Source organism: Mandrillus leucophaeus, unplaced genomic scaffold, assembly GCF_000951045.1.
Source record: "Mandrillus leucophaeus isolate KB7577 unplaced genomic scaffold, Mleu.le_1.0 Scaffold22, whole genome shotgun sequence".
In the NCBI taxonomy this organism is placed as follows: Eukaryota; Metazoa; Chordata; class Mammalia; order Primates; family Cercopithecidae; genus Mandrillus; species Mandrillus leucophaeus.
In genome coordinates, this window is record NW_012102254.1 from 4,672,047 (window position 1) to 4,693,829 (window position 21,783).

General features: G+C 47.2%; 1 protein-coding gene across 2 annotated transcripts in view; it reads left to right on the forward strand.

The window, feature by feature from the left end:
* Positions 1-8,328: 8,328 nt before the first annotated feature.
* FYCO1 (FYVE and coiled-coil domain containing 1) overlaps positions 8,329-21,783 on the forward strand; it is a 77,769-nt gene continuing 64,314 nt past the window's right edge. Inside the window, exons 1-2 of one of the 2 annotated variants that reach the window (XM_011981082.1) lie at positions 8,329-8,423; positions 19,212-19,388. In XM_011981082.1, the coding sequence (XP_011836472.1) occupies positions 19,334-19,388 (55 nt within the window). In that variant the 5' untranslated portion in view covers positions 8,329-8,423; positions 19,212-19,333. The remainder of the gene's footprint in view (positions 8,424-19,211; positions 19,389-21,783) is intronic. The other variant, XM_011981081.1, reaches the window with a different exon arrangement.

Sequence of the window (21,783 nt, forward strand, 5' to 3'; positions counted from 1 at the left end):
TGGTGATTTTAAGGGCCTCCTCAAGTAGGATGGCCACTGCAACAAGTGTGACCACACTTGCACTACTGGGTCTAGGTTGTTTAAAAAGCAACCTACTGGACATTTGATAGGCTCAATGGTTTGAATTAGAACTCCTAGGGCTACACCTTGCCTTTCAGTGACAAAAAGTTGAAATGGGTTGGTTAGTGTGAGTCGCCCAAGGTCTGGGGCTTGTGAGAGGGCAGTTTTTAGCTGTATAAAGTCTTGCTCCTGATCCTTTACCCAAAGAAGTGGGTCCCTATCAGTCCCTTCTTTTAGAGCCTGATGTAAGTCCCACCATGTCCCAGTATCCAAAGTCTGCAATATCCTGTGATACCTAGAAAGGCCTGATGCTGCTTTTGGGTGGCTGGGATAGGTATTTTAAGGATGGCCTGTATCCATTCTGGGGAGAACTTATGTTCTCCAGTGGTCAGGATTATCCCCAAGTATTGGGCCTCTTGTCTTAGAAGCTGTGTCTTAGCCTTGGACACCTTGTACCCTCTGTCTGCCAGTAAATTTAGTGTCTGGACGAGATGTTGGATTCCCAGCTGTCCTGCAGGGGAGCAGATTAACAGGTCATCCATATGCTGTAGGAGCCATGTGCCCACCTCAAGAGTCAGGTCCTGCAAATCTCTAGCCAAGGCTTCCCCAAACAAGTGGGAACTATCTGTGAAACCTCGTGGAAGCACTCTCCAGGTGAGCTGTTGATGCCTTGCTTTCTCATTCTCCTACTCAAATGCAAATAAAATTGGGAAGATGAGTCTAGGGAGATACAAAAGAAAGTGTCTTTGAGATCTAAGACTGAAAACAACTGAGATCTGGAAGTACTTCTCCTAGAATTATTAATACATATGGGTTGGGGGCCATTGGGACTACTGCCTCATTTATGGTTTGCAGGTCCTGGACTAACCTGTATTTGTCATTGCTCTTTTTTTTTTTTTTTTTTTTAGTTCTCGTTTGTTTCCTGGCCATTGTATCTTGAAGGCCTTGCACATTTCATTTGGCATTATTTTTAAAAAGTGTTTTGCTACTTGCTTTTTTACTTTCAAAAAGTTTTTTTGTTCATTTTATAAATTATACATGCATATATTCTCCTTACTATTTTTTTTTTTTTTTTTGTATTTTTAGTAGAGACGGGGTTTATCCACTTGGCCAGGCTGGTCTCAAACTCCTGACCTCAAGTGATCTGCCTGGCTCAGCCTCCCAAAGTGCTAGGATTATAGGTGTGAACCACTGCATCTGGTCTCATTGCTCTTCTTAACAGGTAAGATGCAGGTGTTACAGGGCAAGTTATCAGTTATTAATAATTCATGTTACAGAAATTTTTCAATTAGGAGCCAAAGTCCCTCTTTGGCCAGCTGCCTTCTATAAGAATAGCAAGAAGGATCCTTGAGGTGAATTACTACGGGCATTGCCATTATGGCCTTTCCATATATTCCTGTGGCCCAGACCTCTGGATTAATGGAAAGGTCTGTCAGCAGTTCATCCTGTGTGCGGTTTCCTTGAGGCATAAGATTGCATTTGAAAAAGGAGGTGTTGCCTTGGAGGAAAGGTTAACTAAGCCCCTAGTCTAAATAAACTATCTCTACCCAAAAGGGGCATAGGACATTCTGGCATCACTAAAAATGAATGAGAAAAGACAGTCTCCCCCACAGGTACCACAGAGGAGGAATAAATCTTCAGGTTATAGGCAGCCCATTTAGCCCCAGCACCAGGGAGGATTTGGAGGATAATTGCCCAGGAAAAGAGGTAAGCACTGAGCAGGTTGCTCCCATGTCCAAAAGAAAACTTATAGTCCTACCTGCCATGACCAAAGCAGCCCTTGGGTCTGTCCCTTCAACAGTGATGTTCAGTCTGGGAGCTGGCTGCTGTGTAGGGCTCCTTCAGCTCAAGGCCATCAGGGGTTGGGATTCTGTCCCAGAGTCCCTTCGGTCCTCAGGGCAGTCCCGTTTCCAGTGGCCAAACTTGTGGCAGTAGGGGCAAGCCATGCGGGGCTTTTTTCCATCAGTCTCATTGGGGCAGTTTGCCTGCCAGTGGCCTGCCCTCCTGTGCTGATGGCAGTTACCTGCGAGGGTAATCTGAGGGCAACCTGGAGGGGGCTGGCAGACTTGTAGTGCAGCCAAGAGTTGGAGCTGCCACTTTTCCTTTTGCCTTCCTTTTCCTGAGCTCTTTCCTCTTTCTCCTGGTTTTGGTTGTAGAAGATTGAGGAAGCTATATTGAAAATGTCAGGCCCGGGGTGTTGGGTACCAATGCTAGCTTTTGGAGTTTCCTCTGAATATCTGGGGCTGCCTGAGTTAGGAAATGGTCCTTTAGGGTCAGTTGTCTTTCTGGTGTGTCTGGGTCCAGGTTAGTATGTTTCATTAGGGCCTCTTGTAGCCTCTCTAGGGGTTTTCAAGAGAGCTTTGATCTATTAAGGCCAATTTATTATAGTTCATAGGCTCTGTTTTGCTAGCTTTCATTCCTTCTACCAGACAGAGAAACATGTGGTTCCTTGCCCATATACCCCCCCGGGTATGGTAACCCTAATTAGGGTCAACCTAGGGAACTGTGGTGGCCCCCACAGTGCTGCCACCAGAGTCAGTCATGTGCATTGTACTTATAAATTGCTGGGTCACCTCTGTAATGGCGTCATATTCTCCCTTAGACAGAGTTTGCCATAGTATGACTAAGAGGGCCCTCCAGGTGAGTTCAAATGTTTAGCCCAGTTTACAGAACTCTTTGATGTATTTTTCAGGGTCTTCCATAAACTTCCTACTTCCATCTTAATCTGGCTCAGGTCTTGCATAGTGAATGGAGTCTGGACTCTAGTGGGTCCACTGGGGCTGCTAACCTCTTGAAGGGGGCATAACTTAAGGGGGTGGTGTCCAGAGGCTGGCCCTGGATAGAAAGAGGAAGGCCCCAGGGCTGGGAGACTTGGATGTAAAGGGTAGAAGGGGCAGTGGGGTTTGACCCAACCTCTGCCTTGGTTTCTCTGGGGCTTGAGCCCTGGGTAAACCCAATAAGAGGCCTCCCAAACCAACTGGAGGGAGCTACCTGACAATGGCCGCTATCATCACTGGATCCATTTTACAAGCCTGACAAAGGCCATGGTTGTTTCTTAGGGTCACAAAGGCCTGTACATAAAGGATTTCTGTTCATTTTCCCTGTTGATAGCAAAACAAATCTAGTTGATGGATTGTATTAAAATTTATGCTTCTGTTTTCTGGCCAACATTACTGGTCCTGGAGCTTTTATTCAACCCAGGCTGTGTTACAGAAAAATATTAGCCTTTTCCTTTTTAGCATTTGGGGTTCAAACTTTTCTCACTTCTTGAGGATGCATCCGAGGGGCATGTCCCATGGTATGAATACATGATTATCCATCTGTGAAGAGAAAATAGAGGAGGAAAAAAAAGGGAAAAAGAAAGTGTCCTCTCTTATTTCCCTATTATCCTTTCCTGAACAGGGTATCTCCCATTCATCCTTGGGGCTCCAGAGTGAACCGGTCTTACCTGGTACCCTTAACCTCACTCCCATCTTATCACGATTATCCATTTGAGAAGAGAGGAGACACCAGAGTGAATAGGGGGCCCCTTATTCATCCTTGGAGTTTCAGAATGAATTGATCTTATGGGTACCCCTAACCTTGCCTTCATCTCTGCTCTAGGGTAATCTATTCTGTGCCTGTAGCCTGGGACCAGCCTTCATTTCTGTCCTGTGGGTACTTTTGTCTCTTGATCCTGTGGCCTTGGGCCAGCCTATATCCTTCTATCTACGAACTTATAGTGACTCTCTCAGCGCATTCTAGCAACAAAGTGAGTATCTCTTTTTTTACCACCTCATTTCCCATTTTTCTTAAAGTAGATGAGAAGCCTGTGTCTATACCAGCTCAGCCAGCTGCCACAATGGAATGGACTTCTTTCCCTTCAAATATGACCTTAAAGGTCTGGATGCATATTGGCAAGGGCATGGAAGTGATTTGAGAAATGGAGGAAAATTTGTATGTGAGATTCCTCGTCCTCCTTCCTAAAAATCACCTGATGGTTGCCTGACATTCCTTGGCAGGGGTGAGGGGGTCTCCTGCCCTGCTCATGTCTGTCTAGCTACCTGCACTAACAGACTGACAGCTTCAGGGTGGGGCTGGTCACCACAGACAGAGGCATGATTAGAGGGTTGGGACTTAGCTCCACCACCAACCTCTTGAGAGGGGAGAGAAGCTGAAGGTAAAGTTGATCACCAATGGCCAATGACTTAATCAATCATGCTTATATAATGAAGCCTCCATAAAAACCCAAGTGGCCTGGGTTCGTAGAGTTTCCATATCACGTGAAGGTTCCTGGGAGGTGGCATGTCCAGGGAGAGCATGGAAGCTCTGGCGCCTCTTCCCCCGTACCTCGCCCTGTGTATCATCTCTTCATCTGTATACTTTGTAATATCCTTTTAATAAACCGGTAAATGTGTTTCCCTGAGTTCTGTGAGGTGCTTCAGTAAACCAATCAAACCTAAAGAGGAAGTCTTGGGAACCCCAACTCAAAGCTGGTCAGTGAGAAGTTCTGGAGGGCTGGACTTGTGACTGGTATCTAAGGAGGGAAGCATGATTCTTGGGTTCTGGGTCCCAAAATGGCAGGATCTGACACCATCTTCAGGTAGACAGTGACAGAATTGAATTGGAGGACACCCAGTTGGTATCTGCTGCAGAAGTGATTGCTTGCTTGCTGGTGGAAAGGAATCCTCAGGAAATACAGAAGTCTTCTGTGTTGATTGTTGTGGTGTGACAACAGAGGAAAACCGGTTTGAGAGTTTTTCCCGAACAGTAACTATAATGTATTGAGAAAATGGGACACCACTGGGAGTGAACAGAAGTGCTATGAATATTCATGCTGGGATAACGGGCTCTCTTGGGTGAACCAGGAAGAATAGTGCCCTTATTCTGTGGGAAATGCTATTTTCTATTACTATCACTCAAAATGGAAAAAGTCTAACTCTGTATTATCAAGAGCTTATTTTAAAATTTCAAAAGTTTTCAGTTGATGAAGGGTTGAGGAGAAAAGTCAATAGTAGAGTCATGAAGAAAAAATTCTGGAAAACATATATGTCAGAATTCAAAACAAATTCCGGAGCCCTGAGGTCCACATCCTTCTGCATTGTCTATGAGTCGTTACTGAAACTCTGTGTTCTGTAGGGGAAGATAGCTCAACCAGCTTAGAGCTGTTGATTCTGCAATCAACTTCTGATTCCTTCTGTGGGTCTTACACTTGAATCTTCCAGCAGAGAGATTAATTGACCAGTGACTATCAAGAGGAGGCTGACTCTTTTGAACTGCCACCCCAGGCCATTGGCATGGCTGGCATCCACTTCTGGCCTGACCAGCAGGGGCCACAATGGTAGGGTCCTTGGCAGAGCACATGGCTGCCCCACGGAAGGAGCTGCCATCACAGTGGTTAAAGGCTTAAACTCTAATCGGACAGACCTGAGCTCAAAATTTGTCTCTAGCACTATAAGGTTTGGGCTTTAGGCAAATTAGCTAACTTCTCTAAGGCTGTTTGCTTATCTGCTTAATGGGGATAATTATGTATCATAAGACTGATATAAAGATAAAATTAAACCAGGTGTGGAATACACGTAACATGGCACCTGGCACATACAAAGCCCTTGACAATCACTCCAAGAGCCTCATCCCTCATCAGGGCTGTGGGTATGGTCAGCTTCCAGTGAGGAATAGTCTCCTCTTCTGCTGCTTGTTAAGGCTGTAAGGAGAGGATGTGGGGATTTGGTGATTTTGAATCTGATCTCTTAATATGTATTCACATCAGAACCCAAGAATATGCCGCATTTGTTTGTATGTTTGTTTGAAAGATGATAGTTTGAAATACTCAGCTGTATCTATAAAGGAAATCCATGTTAAACTACCTGAACAGTAGTGATTTTGTTAACCTTCCCTGTATCTGACAGTGTGCTGGGTGACGGAAGACCCCTCAGGAGCCTCCAGCTCTACCCCAGCCTCCACCACTCTCCACCACTTATTAGGTGGGTGGACAAGGACAGTCATTTAACCTCTCTGAGCTTCGTCTCCTCATCTTCAAAGTAGGATAATGAATACTAATTATGTCACAGAGTGGCTGCAAGTTTTAAATACAATGCTGTATGGGTTTCTGTTGTTGTTTTTGTTTTTTGGGGGCGGGGGCTATGGACTGGCATATAGGTCCTCAATAAATACTAGGTTTGTTTTCCTCTTCTTTTCAAACTGCTTTTGGGTCTAAGTTTCTGTGATATTATGATATCTATCTATCTATCTACCTATCTATCCACCTACCTACCTACCTACCTATCTATTTATATTGGTTTTCATCCATAGTTCCTGGCTCATAACTCCCATAGCCCTTGTTACAGTCTTTTGTTATGTTAGGTATGTTAGGCTTCAGGAAACCGAGTCTCTCTGGCCTTCTGCCCTCCTTTCACCTGCTCTAAGGCAGGACTCTAATCTTCCCCTGACTTTCTGATTGTAGGTCTTAAGACCCTCCCAAGAGAGGGTCCTGCCCTATACCCTGGGGGAAGCAATGCTGACATCACGAAGCTTCCATAAAAGCCCAAGAAGACTGGATTCAGGGAGCTTCCGGATAGCTGAACACGTGGAGGTTACTGAAGAGTGGTGCACCCAGGGAAGCCACGGAAGCCCCACGCCCCTTCCCCCACACTTCATCCTACGTGTCTCTTTATCTGCATCCATTGCAGTATCCTTTATAATAGACCAGTAAATGTGTTTCTCTGAGTTCTATGAACCTCCAATTCTAGCAAATTAGCTGAACCCAAAGAGGGTGTCATGGGAACCCAACTTGAAGTCAGTCATTCAGAAGTTCCAGAGGCCCAGACTTACAACTGGTGTTTAAAGGTGAGGAGGCAGTCTTGGGGACTGAGCCCTCCACTTGTGAGATCTGATACTCCAGGTAGATAGTGTCAGAATTGAACTGGAGGACACCCAGGTGTGGTCCGCTGCTCAGTGTGTGGGGAAAACCCCATACACATCTGGTCACCAAAGTATTCTCCTGTGTTGATGATTGTTGTTGTTGTGTAAGAGTAGAGGAAAAACACGGTTTGAGGGAGGTTTTTTCCCCCTTTCCCCCGGGACAGTTTCAAACAAGGATATTGGACCAGATGACCAACATTAAAATCTCTCTCATCCTTAATATTGCATGAAGCTGTTGAGATAGTGGTTGGAGCAATGATTTCTCTTAGACCACTACGTTGATTACTTTTCTCTTTATCATCTTCTCACTCTCCCCTTTTTCTTTCTGTTTTCCTTTCTGTTAACAAGAGTGAAAATCACTTGTATTCATGTACCTCCTCGCAACCCCACCCCCAATTGACAACTCTATCCCTCTAACTCATTGTTTTAGCTACATCTAATTTATAAAATTAGATGGCTGAGATGTCATAGCCTAAACTCAACTAAGAAATTGATTTTCTTTCTGTATCATTCTACTCAGACAACACCCTGCTTCCTCAATTTAGAAGGGTGTTGGGCCACCACAGTTACTGACTGGATACCACGAGCTAGGTCCTACGAGGGAGAGAGGTGTTTCTGGCTTAAATGATGAGAACTAGGGCAGAGAGTAAAGGATAGCCAGCCACAGCTAAGGAATGCAGTCAGTTACAGGCCAAAGTCCCCGTTTAGCATTTCTCTTTACTACTGTCCCCATAACAGACATTGATTGAATGCATTTTGTTCTATCATATGCAGTTCCAGAGTGCTTTGCAACATCCATCTTATAAACAGAAGGTGGGCTGAGGATGGGGCCAAAGTTAGGGGTGGTAGTTCATAAACACGTAGTTTTTGAGCACTAATTTTAAGTAAGACCCTGATATTAAGAAGTAAGTTGGATTAAAAGATGAGAAATTCGGCCCACCAATACATGTTTTTCTATTTCCCAATATATCAAAATATTATCATTTTAACACGCAATCACTAAAAATTTATGAGCTAGTTAACATTCTTCGGACTTTTTGGTACGTAGGTGTATTTCACACGTAGAGCACGTGCACAATTCAACTCGAACTAGCTACATTTGGAGTGCTCCGTAGCCACACAAGAACAGCCTTGTCAAGATGCCAGACATTTGATTTGTGGCCCTCCGGGATTGCAAGGGTTAACCCGGGGCAGCTTGGGTCGTGGGGTGGGACGGCGCTCCGGGGACTGGGCGGTGGGAGCAGTTAACCCTGGCCCTGCGGAGTCGCCGGGAGTTGTAGTCTGAGCCCCGGGGGGGTCCGACGGGAGTTGTAGGCCTCAGCCCCAGGGAGCACGCCGGGAGCTGTAGTCCGCCCCCGCCAGCCGCCGGGTGTGCGTGTCATGGCAGTCGGCAGCGCGGTCCCATCCTCTTCCGCTTGGCCCCAGAAAGTTTCGGTTCTGCCCGGCGGAGGACCCACGAGCGCGTAAGTGCCGCGGGAGACCGTCTGGACTCTGGGGGCACCTGGGTCGCTCACGATCCCGGAGCCGAGAGCTTCGGTCGGGGCGCGGCTTGTCACCTGCTGCCCTTACAGTCCCCGCCCCTCCCAGGTCTCCCTCAGACCCTGCCGGAGCTCCCCAGTCCTTGCCCAGCGGGCCGGGAAGCACTTCGGGCCCGTGGAAGCCGGCCCAGGCACCCAGCCTGCCTTTGTTGGTCGGTTAGAAAGACAGACCCCAAACACCAGTTCCAAGACCCTGGACGGCCGAGGGGCCGCAAAGGAAAGGAGCCCACCGTGCGGCGTCTCAGAACAAGCCTGGATCCTTTAGCACAGAATGGGGCAGGCCCCCGAGTTCCTGCCTGCGTGGTCTTTAGGAAGTTTAGTTTCTGGCCCTCCTGGGCCGGGACAGCCCAGACCTTCACTTTGCAAGGCTCCGCTGGTGCTCGGATCTCTCCCCTCTTCCGAGGAAAGGATGCTTCTTTCTTCCCGGCCCATCCTTTGGCCAAGGCCTATTCACTATCCATTGCCCCTTGTGCCCATGTCAGGGTCTGGAGATAGCCCCAGCCCCCAGAGGTCTTTTCCCGAAACACCTGTTGTCTCTGGCGCGGCGGCACTGCACTCATGGCCTGGAGTCCGTGCTGTTGAAACCTGGCGGGGTGTGGTGCGGAGCGGGGAGGATGGCGGAATTTTATTTTTTGTAAGAAAAGCACACGTGGTTGACACGTTAACCGCGTGGCCCCCTGTTAAAGCACATGTATTCTCTGATGTCCCTGTCACTCTTCACCGTTCCCATTGGGTGTTCCCTCCAGAAAAAAAAAAAAAAAAAAAAAAAAAAAAAATATATATATATATATATAGAACACTTGTTGAAACTGCCTGTGTTGGCCAGAGCCTCTCAGCCCCTCTGCTTGTCTTACCACAGCAGTTTCCTTTCCCAACAGAGAAATGGGTCAGGGGCTTTTGGGGGACAGAGGATCCAGGGCTTAATCTGCTCACTGGTTCTCCTGCCCCTGCAGGACTTGTGGTCTGTGGCAGCAAGCTTAATTCCCCCACCATCTGCCTAATGCAGCTGGAGGGTGTTGGGGGCTGGTGTAGGGGAGGGGTGGGGAGCTGGAGCTATCATGCCAAGGTTTTCTGCTTTCCGTAGTTCCCACCTTCTGAAGTGGACCCCTGTTGAGTGAGCTCTACTTGACCCTCCCTTCTGTGACTACCACTGTTCTGAAAGCATTGAATGCCCCATACTAGTTGTGCAACGTGGTTATTATCACCCCGGAAATAAGAGCTAATTGTTACAGTGACGGATCTCAGCCTCCTCTGATTAATAGGATCTCTCCTAAAGGCTCTTACTTTAGGAAATAGAGTTTATCTGTTTATGTTCAAAGTATCTATCTTTGTGTAGCACTTCGTTTACTTTTTAAATTGTTTTTAATATTTTATTAGAAAAATAAACATACAGACTCCCTGAAAGGATTGTATGGTGAATATCCGTATACTCAATTCTTAACATTTTACTTTGATTTTTTTTTTTTTTTTTTGCAGTTACTTTAGAGATTGGTAGCAGTCTCAGGCAGTGATCCTTTAGCTGTTGTTTGGATGACCTTTGCCCCTTGGGGCTAGGTTTGGAGCACCAATATAATTTCAGGAGCCAAGTTTTTAACCTGGTCCTTTTTGAGGGGGATGGCCCCCATAGATGTTTGTGATGAGAGGAATCACCCATAACAGAGCAAGATCAGAGCAGCTGGTAGCTTTGATCCATATTGGTCACCGAGGCTGTGGGCTGCTGGCTTAAGCATACGAAGTAGGTACACAAGAAAAGGCAGCCCCCTCACCCCAACCCACCCTGCTTCCCTTTAGGGGAGAAGTTTAGCTGACAGGTAACTTTTGTTTACTGAAGATTCCAAAGACACAGCTTTGGTGACTCAAGACTAGAATGTCTTTAAACATGAGGCAGAGGAAGTGTGTTGTCTAGCTGTGGTCTTATGGTGGAAACCACTGGTAGGCACCCAGAGTTAGGGGCCACGTTCACTGCAAGCAGCCCTAGGCAGCAGGTAAGGGTCATTAACTGGTGCCTGTGATTACAGAGGCAACTTGTGAGCACAGATGAGTCCATTATGATCAGGGCAACATCTGCTCACGTCATGCCTGCTATGTTCTTGTCTTAGTAAAAAGATAAATAGTATTTTGTTTGTGATCTCAATGCCAGTTTCAAGAAAATAAGAACTCTTTATTGGTATAAGAGCCTCTATTTAAGCAATTAAATAAATCAATAGGTGGGAATTGGAATGTTTCTGTGGGTCTACCTATGGAAATATTGTTTACCTTCTTGCTGTTTGTTGACACATCACTAAAAGTGGCTGAAATATCTGTACTACCCCCATAATAAGAGCCATTGCCTCGGAGCAAATGGGCCCCATGGCCCTGAGAAGAGGAGGGTGGCAGAGGCTGTGCTCAGTTGGGCAAGAGCAGTTTTATCCCTTTTCTCTCACATTGGAGCCAGTCAGCCTGTTGGTTTAGTAACCTCCAGTGGTCCTTCATGTTCACTTGGGTCTCTGTGGCATTTGAAAGGCACCAAAGACCTGTTTCCCATTAGGCCGGATGCCATTTGGAGGATATGTACATCAGTGTGGTTCTGGTGAAAGACTTAAGGAGAATCTGTGGTTTGGGTATAATATTGTGGCCCTGTGGCTGGGACCCAAGGGCTGATCTGGCCAACGACCTCAGGAATCTAGAGTGCTGTACCCTAGGCCAGTCCCAGGAAACCAAGTTAGGGGAAGTCCTTAGCATACAAAAGAAAAGATTGGACCAAAAAAAGCATTCCAAGAAAACCATTAGCATGCAGGGGGCAAGGCCAAGAGAAGAATCCCTATGTGAAGTCCAGGATAGGGCAGGACAGCTGAACCAGAAACAGTGTTTTAAAATGGAGCTGGAAGGAATTTCCTGAAGTTGACTCTGCAGCCCCAGATGCTTTTTCCAGGGTACCTGTAGACTTGATCAGGAGCAGGGAGGGGACATTTAGAAGCCTTAGCCACTGAGAATGTCTGTTACCCCCCTTTCCCACCTCCTTCAAGGGTAGCGATTCTTAATTAATTCACATGAAGGAAGTTTACTTCTCAACATTGCATCCGAAAAAAGAAAGGTAGGAAGAGGTCAAATGACTTCCCCAGGACAGATAGAGTGCCTAAAAATAATTGAGTAAGCTAAATATACCTTGGGTCTCACCCAACCATGGCATGATCTTTGTTGCATTATTTGTTGCATAATACATAATGGAAAGTTCATGTAACTAGTCTGATTCCAAAATATAAATAGGGTCCAATTTGACAAAACTTGGCTACCACTGATAAGAGAAAAGAAAATATCTTGCTCATTGCTCCAACTCCAGCTTCAGAGCCATCCTGGGTCCTGTTTGCCCCTCCCATCTGTGGCATGGCCCCACCCCCTGCCCTCTGCACCCGGGCTGGTACTGCTGTTGTCATGCTTCTCCCCAAGAAGTGTAACAGAACCCAGGCCCACCAGCACCTCCCCGCCCCAGGTTGCCTTGTTGATGGTGTCAGATGCACACTTTCAGGAATGGAGATTCAAGGGCCTTGGGAGGTGTATTGGAGCTAGGGCTGCCATAACAAAATACCACAGACTGAGTGGCTTAAGCAACAGAAATACACTTTCTCACAGTTCTGGAGGCTAGAAGTCCCAGATCAAGTCATTGGCAGGTTTGGCTTCTCCTGAGGCCTCTCTCCTTGGCTCTCAGACGGCCGCCTTCTTGCCGTGCCCTCACGTGGCCTTTCCTCTGTGCTTGTGCATCCCTGGTATCTCTTGTGTGTGTCTAGAATTCCCCTTATAAACTCACCAGTCCGATTGGATTCCGGCCCACTCTCATGGCCTCATTTAATCTTCATTACCTCTTTAAAGGCCCTGTCTTCAAATGCAGTCACATTCTGAGGTGTGAGGGTTAGGGCTTCAACATCGGAATACGGTGGGGTGGGATGCACAATTCACCCCCTGACAGAAGGTTTGGGTTAGCAGGGTTGTTTGTGAGGGTGGCGGTGCTTTCCATTTTCCAGGATGGGGTGAAGGAGGCTGTGGTAAGGCTTCCTCAGGAACCGAATTGTGGTTCACACTTCCTCCTGTCCACACCAAACCCAGAGAGACTGGAGCAGCTGGCCAGAGGAAGGTGTAGGGAGCATGAGCTGGGCAGGGCATGGCCTTGGCAGAGGGAGCAGAGCATCCAAACCCCAGAGTCAGGGCCCAGCCACAGAAGGGCAGCGCAGGGAGGCCCGAACATAGGCAGTGGGGAGGGAGGGAAGGAGGAGGGACAAGAGAGAGGATGGGCCTATCCCTATCGAGGTCAGGCAGACCATCTGTAAAGGGCCTCACAAGCTGGGTTAAGAGATTTGTACCCATGTCTGACAGCAGCCACTTGAGCTCTCAGGACACCAGAGGTCTGTTTATAAAGAGACGCTAGGTAGGCAGTGTGGAGTAGACCCACTTCATCCATCCCTGAATTATATTATTCTATTCACTCTGGAAATAATAGCTCACAATATTTTTACAGTAATTAAAACATAATGTTCACAATTTCTACGTGGTGTTTTAAGTGCGTTATTTTAGTCAACATACAAATAGTTTATGCTTAATAAAAGAAAACTGAAAAATCAGAGAAATAGAATTTTTTTAAAAATGTGCTCATGACGGCCGAGCGCGGTGGCTCATGCCTGTAATCCCAGCACTTTGGGAGGCCGAGGCGGGTGGATCACCTGAGGTCAGGAGATTGAGACCATCCTGGCCAACATAGTGAAACCCCGTCTCTACTAAAACACACACACACAAAAAAAGAAAAGCCAGGCATGGTGGCATCCACTTGTAGTCCCAGCTACTCAGGAGGCTGAGGCGGGGAATCACTTGAACCTGGGAGGTGGAGGTTGCAGTGAGCTGAGATTGCACCAATGCACTCCAGCCTGGTGACAGAGCGAGACTCCGTCTCAAAAAAAAAAAGAAAGTGCTCATGTTGCCACCATTGAAAGATTAGTAGTATTTACATCTTAGTACATTTCTATGCCTCAAAGTTTAGTTTGGTTGGTGGAGCAAGGATCTATGTGTTTTGTTTTGTCTAATTCATTCATTCATTCATTCAGCAGTAATTTATTGAGGGCTCTCCATGTGCTAGAACTGTGCTAGGGGAAATCATGAACAGCAATGAAGTTTACGGACAAGTAGAAAGAACAGAGATTCAACAAAAAATTACCAAATGTCCCCAGAAGCCACAGAAGCATAACATGAGACTCTGCAGTGAGGGCTGAGAATCATGAGCAGAGTACAGTGAGGTACCTTGTATGTTCACTTGTTCTCACGAAAGCACTTACCAGGCCTCAAGTGCTCCTTCTTACTTGTTTGTAAGTTTATTGGGGTATATGTTATCTGTTTCTCCCGCTGAGCGTGAGTTCCTTAAAGGTCAGAGCTCCACCCACCACCCCTTTTCACAGGTGTAGCCCCGGCTCGTGGTTCAGACTTGCCTCTTCATCGTGCTGCCAAAAAATACCTTTTACCTGGCTGGCGGTTTGTTAGCACACAGAAGTTACCTGCTGCTTCCTCAAGGCCATGTTTTGTGGCTATGTCATATTCTATCAGAGATTCAGTTCTTAGCTCATAACTGGCTGGATTGACCCCCTTGACGCTTGGGTCAGGAGAGGTCCCAGAGCATATAATTTTGGAGATCTGTAGTTTTTCCCCACCTAGGTTGGGCCTGTGTTCTTTGGGGCAGGAGTAGATGTACCAGTTGAATTCTCAATTATTGATGCAGTTGTTCCAGAGACTGTCCAGATTCTCATGCCTGTCATTGTCACCTCTTGGATATTTTCTCAGCCCCACAGCTTCAAGTACAGAGGTGTGGCTCCTCCCTTGAGCAGCTGCCCACCTCACTAAAAAAAGACTTGACTTCCCCCAGATCCAAAAGCAACCCCCCAGAACCCTCTCAGCCCTGCTCTCTGGGGTCCGTGGACTGGAATATTGGCCCTTTTGTATGTGTTCTGGGAGAGCAACCAAGGAACCTGCTATTGTTGGTGGAAGGGAGGGGACCAAGAGAAGGTTCAAGAATCCATGGCAAAACCTCAAGTTCTCATTCCCTTTAAGAAAAAGAGAAGATGACAAGCAAGAAGGAGTGTTTGGGAAAGATGACCCAGGCATGCAGTGGGTTAACACTTTAATCACAGGTCCAAAGGGTTGTGTCACCTAATAAGTCTTTGTTCACGTGCGTGTGCTGAAATGCCTGCCTCTGAGCTGCCCTCTGGCAAACTCCGGAGCACTCTCCTAGCTACCCTCCTGAAGCTCTGGGAAGGACAGTCTGCCTGCCCACTGATTGTTCCAGCCCCTGTTCCAGCAGGACCTCCAGGCCTTCGAAGCTGCAGGTACCAGCCAAGTGCCTCCGTTTCTGTAGGTGGTAACTAGCTAGATGCCGTTGGGTGTGCTGAGCCAGGCCTAGGCAATGGACTCTTCCAGAAAGGCTTTTCTGCCTTTTTAACCATCCTTGTCCTTAACATTCTTTCTTGGTCAGGGAGACTTTACAACTGGTAGGCTCCTCCTTATTTGGGACTGGGGGTGGAATCCAACTGTAAGGTGCCCTCTCTGGGTCAGCCCTTAGCTATTGTGTTGGGAGCAAAATTTTAAAGGCGGAGAAAGGTTGACTTCCACACCTCCAACCTCCTCCTCCCCTGATGATTCTTCTTTCCTTGTATGGCTACTCGGATGCTATTATTGCTGCTGTCTGAGCTGGTTTCTGGGCAATATTATGAGTATTAGTCACTTGCATCATAGCGTAAATATGTTTACATGAGTCAGTCAGCATCTTTGTATCTTAAGTTGACTAAATTGCTGTTGCTATTGTTTAAGGCATTTAGGGCATCTGGGCAGGTATAGAAAACACTTGGAGGTCAGAGAAGGTCCTTTACCTCTAAAATGATATCTAGGTCACTTTAGTTAGGAACTCATACACTAGTACCAAGTGAAAAATAAGAATTTTTAAAAATGCATTGAGTCCCTTTTCCTCTTTATCAGAAAATTGGATGTTTTCAGACATTTTGGATAGGCTTAAACATAATTTTGAGTTGTTGGCAAGGAAATTCAATGCTTCCAAAGATTTTATAAAACTCATTTCTCTGATACTTGAAAGAGCCTGTCAGAGACAGCAATGAAGGTTTTTACATGTTGTGCAACGAGGACTGTGGGTTTATGAGGTGATCGGCACACTGGGGGGCCTGTGAGGTATGTGAGTCCTGGAGTCCTTACCCCAGTGCTGAGGCAGCCATGGTAGTGTGTACAGAGCTTTGAGTGTCTCCTGAGTTGGGAGAGCCATTTGCTAATGGGTTGTAGATGTCAGGATCAGGCTGGTTCATGCCAGGAGTCTGTGATTCCCTCAATGAAAGGGCAAGCTTATCTAGAGACACAAGGAAGTTGGCCATGTTTGGAGAGAGATGGTGCCCATTCTGTGCCTTTTGTTGGTTAGTAATGACCTCAGACCGAGATGGAGGATCTAGCAGGGGAAGATGCTGAGTTCATGAAAATAGCATCCCCATGGTGACCATGTTGTCTATGGAAGCTCTGATTTACTTCCTGAATCCCTGTGAGGTGATGACCCAGAGCCAGAGTGGGGAAGCCCACTGCACCCCACAGGCCTGGCAGGCAGTTTGTTAGGGCGCATTACGCTGGTGGTGACACAGCCACTTTGGAAAATCAGCTTGTGTAATCAGTGGCTGGGAACAGCTCACCCCACGACCTGGGAACTTGACACCAGCCAAGAGCACACTCCCAAGGTCAGACAGGAAGGTCTCCTGCCTTGGGCTGACACAAGGGCAGTGTCACTGAAGCACCAAGTCTTAAAGGAGCGTGTTGCCATCTGTGTTCAGGCTCATGATACCAAGATACTGGTTTTGGTTTGCAGACATTGTTTCCCTCTTGCCAGACTCCAGTTAGGGCTGGTTTCCAGAAAATCCAGCTGGTTGTGTGGTTCCTCCATTGTCCTGGGCGCAGCCTGGATGAGCTACTCGGGATCTGTTGTTACTATCACCTCCTTCCCAAGCTCCGCCCTCTCCACGGACATGGTCAGAAGTGTACACACAGACCCAGTGGGCTGCATTTAAAGACTCACAGGGTATCACTCCAGTTGTCTTCCTCCAGGATTATTTCTCTCAGAGACTGCAAGCTCCTCTGTGTTGGCAGCAGCCAAATAAGAGGAATGCAGATAGAGAAACAGTCTTTACTCTTGTATGCCTTTCCTTTCCTTCTTGGCTCTCTCCAGTGACCGCCTGTTCACTTTTTAGGCCTGGCCATCACAGAGTGTCTACCACTACTCCCTTCCCCAAGCTGAATTAAATTTTCCCTTTCTCAGATCCCATTGCATTTTTTTTTTTTTTTACAAATTCATCAAAATGCTGCTTTTTTGTGAGATATAATTTACAGTTATATGAGTTGTGACAAATATATGCTTGTCAAATACATATAGCCATGTAACCATCACCGTAATCAAGGCACTCAACAGAATTGCCCCCCATATTTTCCTGTGCTCCTTTGTAGCCAGACCCTCCCTTCTCCCCTAGACCCTGGCAGCTGCTGATGTGATTTCTCTCCTAATGATTTACCTTTGCCAGAATAGCATATAAATGGGATTGTACACTTGTAGTGGTTTCAGAGGCTTCTTTGACTCAGCACAGGGCATTTCAGATTCCTCCATGTTTTGTATACCCATAATTCATATCTTCTCAGTACTGAGTACCCATGCCTTTTTATCCATATCTCTATGTGGGCCTCTTCCACTGTATCTGGATATGTGATATTCTTCCATCTGTCTCCTTCATGGGTAGCCAGGCTCCTCCAGGGATGGACTGTGTCTTGTGTGCCTCTGTATCCCCAGCCTGCATATAGTAGGCACTTGATGGAATGTGCTGGGGCAGCTGTGTGTTGATAGTGGACATCCTTATCCTCTCTGGCTCTCTCTAGGGCGCTGGCTGGTCCCTGCTCAGGCCGTGTGTTCAGCTGGTGACCTGGAGAGACACCCAGGGATGGGCAGGTAGGCTTCTCATAAAGCACTCCCATCCTCAGGTTGGTGTCCCTGATGGATGGGTGCCAACACTTGTTGGGAGGTTTGGGGGGTTCTCTGTGGCTGCCCTGAAGCTCTTCTCTCTGGGGCTCATGAATTCCTGGGACTGTGGTACAGGCATATGTCTGTTTCCTTCCTCCTAAGCCAGAGAAGTCCTCTTTGGGCCTTGTTTGCACTGAGTCATAGCTACATTGGCTAGTTAGTTAAAAATAGGCTCCAGTTATCTCCGCCCTGTGATAGGCCCTTCTCTCCTTGGGCAGAGGCAGGAATCCTTATGTAAATATTTGGAGGAGCTTGTGGCTGGGGTGATTTCCATGCCGGGGTCTGCTTGCCTGGACTCCTGGAGCCATGAGGGCAAGGTGGCAGTGGGAGAGTGAGAGGTGGCATGTGTTAGAACACTCAGAGTATTCACACTGCTTGGGAGACACTGGAGTTCATGGTGGTACCTCGAGCCGGTGGAAGTGGTTGGTCATTTGCTGTAGTGACAATGGCTCAGTCTTAAAAAGTCAGTAGGACTTATTGGAAAAACCACCTGGTTTGAAATCAGACTGACCAGAGTTCAAACCTGTGATTCCTCGCCTCACTGGCCCATGGCCTTAAACAAGTTACATGACTCCTCTGAGCATCATTTTCTCCTTTGTAAACAGGGATGATGTTATCTGCGCCACCAGGGTGATTGTGAGAATTAAAAGTGATCTTGTGTGTAAAGCCCGTAACAGAGCCCTGCACGCAATAGACCCTCATTTAGTGCTGGCTGCCGCCACAGCCAACTCTAGCCTTGCTATCTACTTTGCCAGGAAGCATTACAACTTTGCACTGGATATCTGAGGGAAGAATGAGAGGTTCTTAAAGGACGTAGGAATCTCCGGATGCATGTCCAGACCTCTTTCCCGTGTGCTCACATCTCTTTAACTTCTGTTGGCCTTCAGCCCTACGGTTAAATCACTTCAACAGCTGCCCAAGTAGGGCTGATAACTCAGGACTCACTAGCTGGGAGAGGACTGGAACCAAACTTAAAAATAGGGACACATCCATTGCCTGGTACAGGGGCTAGCAGGCCTCTGGAGAGAAGGCCAGGCAGCATCTGCACACCCAGGCTGAGTTGGACTCTGGGCAGCTGGAGGCTGCAAGCCTCCCAACGAAGGGGACCTTGCCAGGCAAGCCCAGCTTTCCTTGGTCCAGAAGTTCTGAGGGTATGTGTCCTTATCCTCTCCCCCACTAGCACTAACTGGCTAGAGACTGACCGTTCTTCAGAGAAAGAAAGGCTAGAGAGTGTGTGGGGAAGATGGGGATCCTTAGGCTTAGCAGAGCTGTCTGAAGCTGGGCTGCACTGGTTCCGTGTAGCCTTTGGTATAAGGAGGTGGAGAGAGCCACTGGGTGGCTTTTTAAAGGAAAGTAAGGCGGTCCTATCTACGGTGAATGGACAGTGAGCTCAGAAAGAATAGGCTGCAATATGATTGATCTAATTTCTTGTTAAGCCCCAAATCAGGTCACTGTGTCTGAATATAAGTGTGTCAGAAACAAACCAGAGAGTGCCCACAGAGCAAGGCCCACACAGAAAGGTCAAGCCCTCCTCTTGAGGGAATACACCCAGATAGGGGGACCTTTCTGCCCAGAGCAGAGTTCTCTAATATTGTCGTTAAATTGTGTCTGTGTCTGCTTCCTCCATGGCCTCCTCTTCCTCTGTGCAGGTGCCACCATGGAGTCTGACCAGTGCTAAGCAGACAGCCACGGAGGGCCGAAGTTCTGAGCCTTCCTCCTTCCTTCTCCGGACCCAAGCAGGAGACACACAGACAAGAAAGGCAAACTCACCATGGCCTCCACCAATGCAGAGAGCCAGCTCCAGAGAATCATCCGAGACTTGCAAGGTATGGTAGGTTGCTGGGCAGACTGAGTTTGGTTTTGAGGGACTTGTGGCAGGGCTTTTTGCTATTGCCAGTTGAAATTCAACCCTTTCATTTTTGTTCACACCACGAGTAATTGGAGTCCTCAGGTCACATCACATTGAAATATTTGGGGCTCAAATATCCGCCTTGTGTAAGGCTTGGAAAGTTTGCCTGGTTTCCTTTCAGAGGACTGTAAAGCCAGTTTGTAAACAAAATCATACACCCTGCTCCAGGACTGGGTCTGATTTCCATTAGCGCACATATGTGTGTTTTCAAGCTGCCTGTTAAGTCTTTGGCTAAATCCCAAATTTCTGAGCGCTGATGAAGTTGGCTCCTTTGGGAAAGAATGTTCTTTCTCCCACTGAGCAGGAAGGACAGAGACCCACCTGTCTTGTTTTACTGCCCCACCGGGTCCTGGCTGGTGGACGGCCCATTGCTTGGGATGCACTGTAGGTCCAGGCCTGCTGCCTCCCAGACTTCCCTGAGCTCAGCATTGTCCACTGAGAGAGGCTGTGACTTGTATCCCTTATCTCACTGGAGAAAAGCAAGGCAGAGGAAGGTGCAGATAAAGCTTCATAGACTCAGGAGAAACGGACTATTTTCTTTTTGGCTGCAAATTCCAAGTTTCACTCTTTCAGATGCTGTCCCAGGGGTCAGAATTTTTATGTTTTCCGTCCCCACTCATCACCAGTGCTCATCTTTAAGCAATGTGGAGCTCCAGGACGCTTGATACTACACAGTCTGAAGCTGACCACTTCCTCCATGCCTGCAGAGTCTGCTGTGACACTTTCCTGATAGACTAAAAGCCCAGGCTCCTAACCGCTTGGACACCACCAGCAGTTATCTCCCATGCTAGGAGCCATTGGCCTAGCCCGTCCACAATGCAGCTCTCATTCTGAAGTTCTAAAGTCAGCAAGATGAAAAACACTTTCTCAAACTTTTAATCTTGTGTCTACTGTGTCTTGTGCCTCTGATAGCTAAGAATTACATGGCATTTTGTGTGCACCAGGCTCTTTCTATACCAACAGCCTGGCACCAGTCTATGCTCCTAACCACTCTAGTCTACTTTCAGCTAAGACATTAGATGCTTTTTTGAATCTACGCAGAGAGACAGAGAAAGTAAAATGCCAGTCTCTGCAAATCTGAGTTTGCCGGTAGCTTTAAGAGGTCTCTCCATAAAGTAGGCAGTCTTTTCTGTGTTTCAACATCTGGTTCTTGAGGATAACTTTGAGACCTAGAGGTCCTTATTGGGAGGGAAGAGGGTGAAATAGGGGACCTCAGGTAAAGCTTCTGATCTAGACCATTGCCTGTCCCATGTACCAGCTGAGTCTGGCCACCCGCAATATCCTGGGTTGGTTTCAACATCCTTTACACAGGCCACAGAGCACTTTAATGGGAATTCTTGAAAGATGCCACTTTCTCCGTACTCTCCACTTTGATCTGTTGGTAAATGTCTTAATAAGCGTACAAATCTACAGCGTCTACCATGAGAGTGGAGTGTCCTTAACTGAGGCGTCTTTGTGTGGTACACAGCCTTCACTCCTCTGCAGGGCAGCCCACTTACCCTCTTGGTGACAGCAATTTCAAGGACTTTGGAGTCAGGCAGGGGTGTGCTCAGCTTCTGGCTTCTCTTTTAACTCTGGAAAATGTTGGACAAGTCCGTTCACCTTTCCAACACACCGTTGCTTCCTTCATGTGCCAGCTGGGTGTGATGATAACACCCACTTCTCAAGATTATTCAAAGAATCAGATAGTAATTCCTATAAAGCTAATATTATTTAGAGTATCAGAGATTAGAGCTGAACATTTCATATTTCATGTCCAGAGTCTCCTCCTTCAAAGTTTCAGGAGTTCCCAGATGAGGCTGCGAGTGTTTACCTGACCTGAGGAGGAAGGCTCTATGTCTCTCCCAGGCCCTTGGCTCACTGGCTGTCAGTGCCAGCCATTGCAGACACTTCTAGGAAGGTACAGCTGGACAATTGTCACTTGTAAGCATCAGTCCCAAGAACCTGTCTCCACCATTTGCTAATCTTTGCCTGAGGGGTCAGTGTTGACGACATTTTCAGCCATCTTAGGCTTGGCTTCAGTCCTGGACAGGTCTGCTTCTAACCATGGTTCTCGGGAGCAGGGGTTAGAAATTTAAGAATTGCCAGAGAAGCAGATCGTTTTGTCAAGCACATCCCAACCATTTCCACTGGGGAAATGTTTTCCAGGATCTAAACCAAATCCAGTGTCTCGATAGTCCCTCTGTCCCACAGCAGAGGTAGTAAGTGAGAGTCAAAGGCGGGTTTTCCTCTTTTCCGCACAGGGAGGTAAATTCTCTTAGAAGTTAAGAGGTGGGTTCTGGAGTTAGAAAGCTCTTGAGAAAACCAGGGAT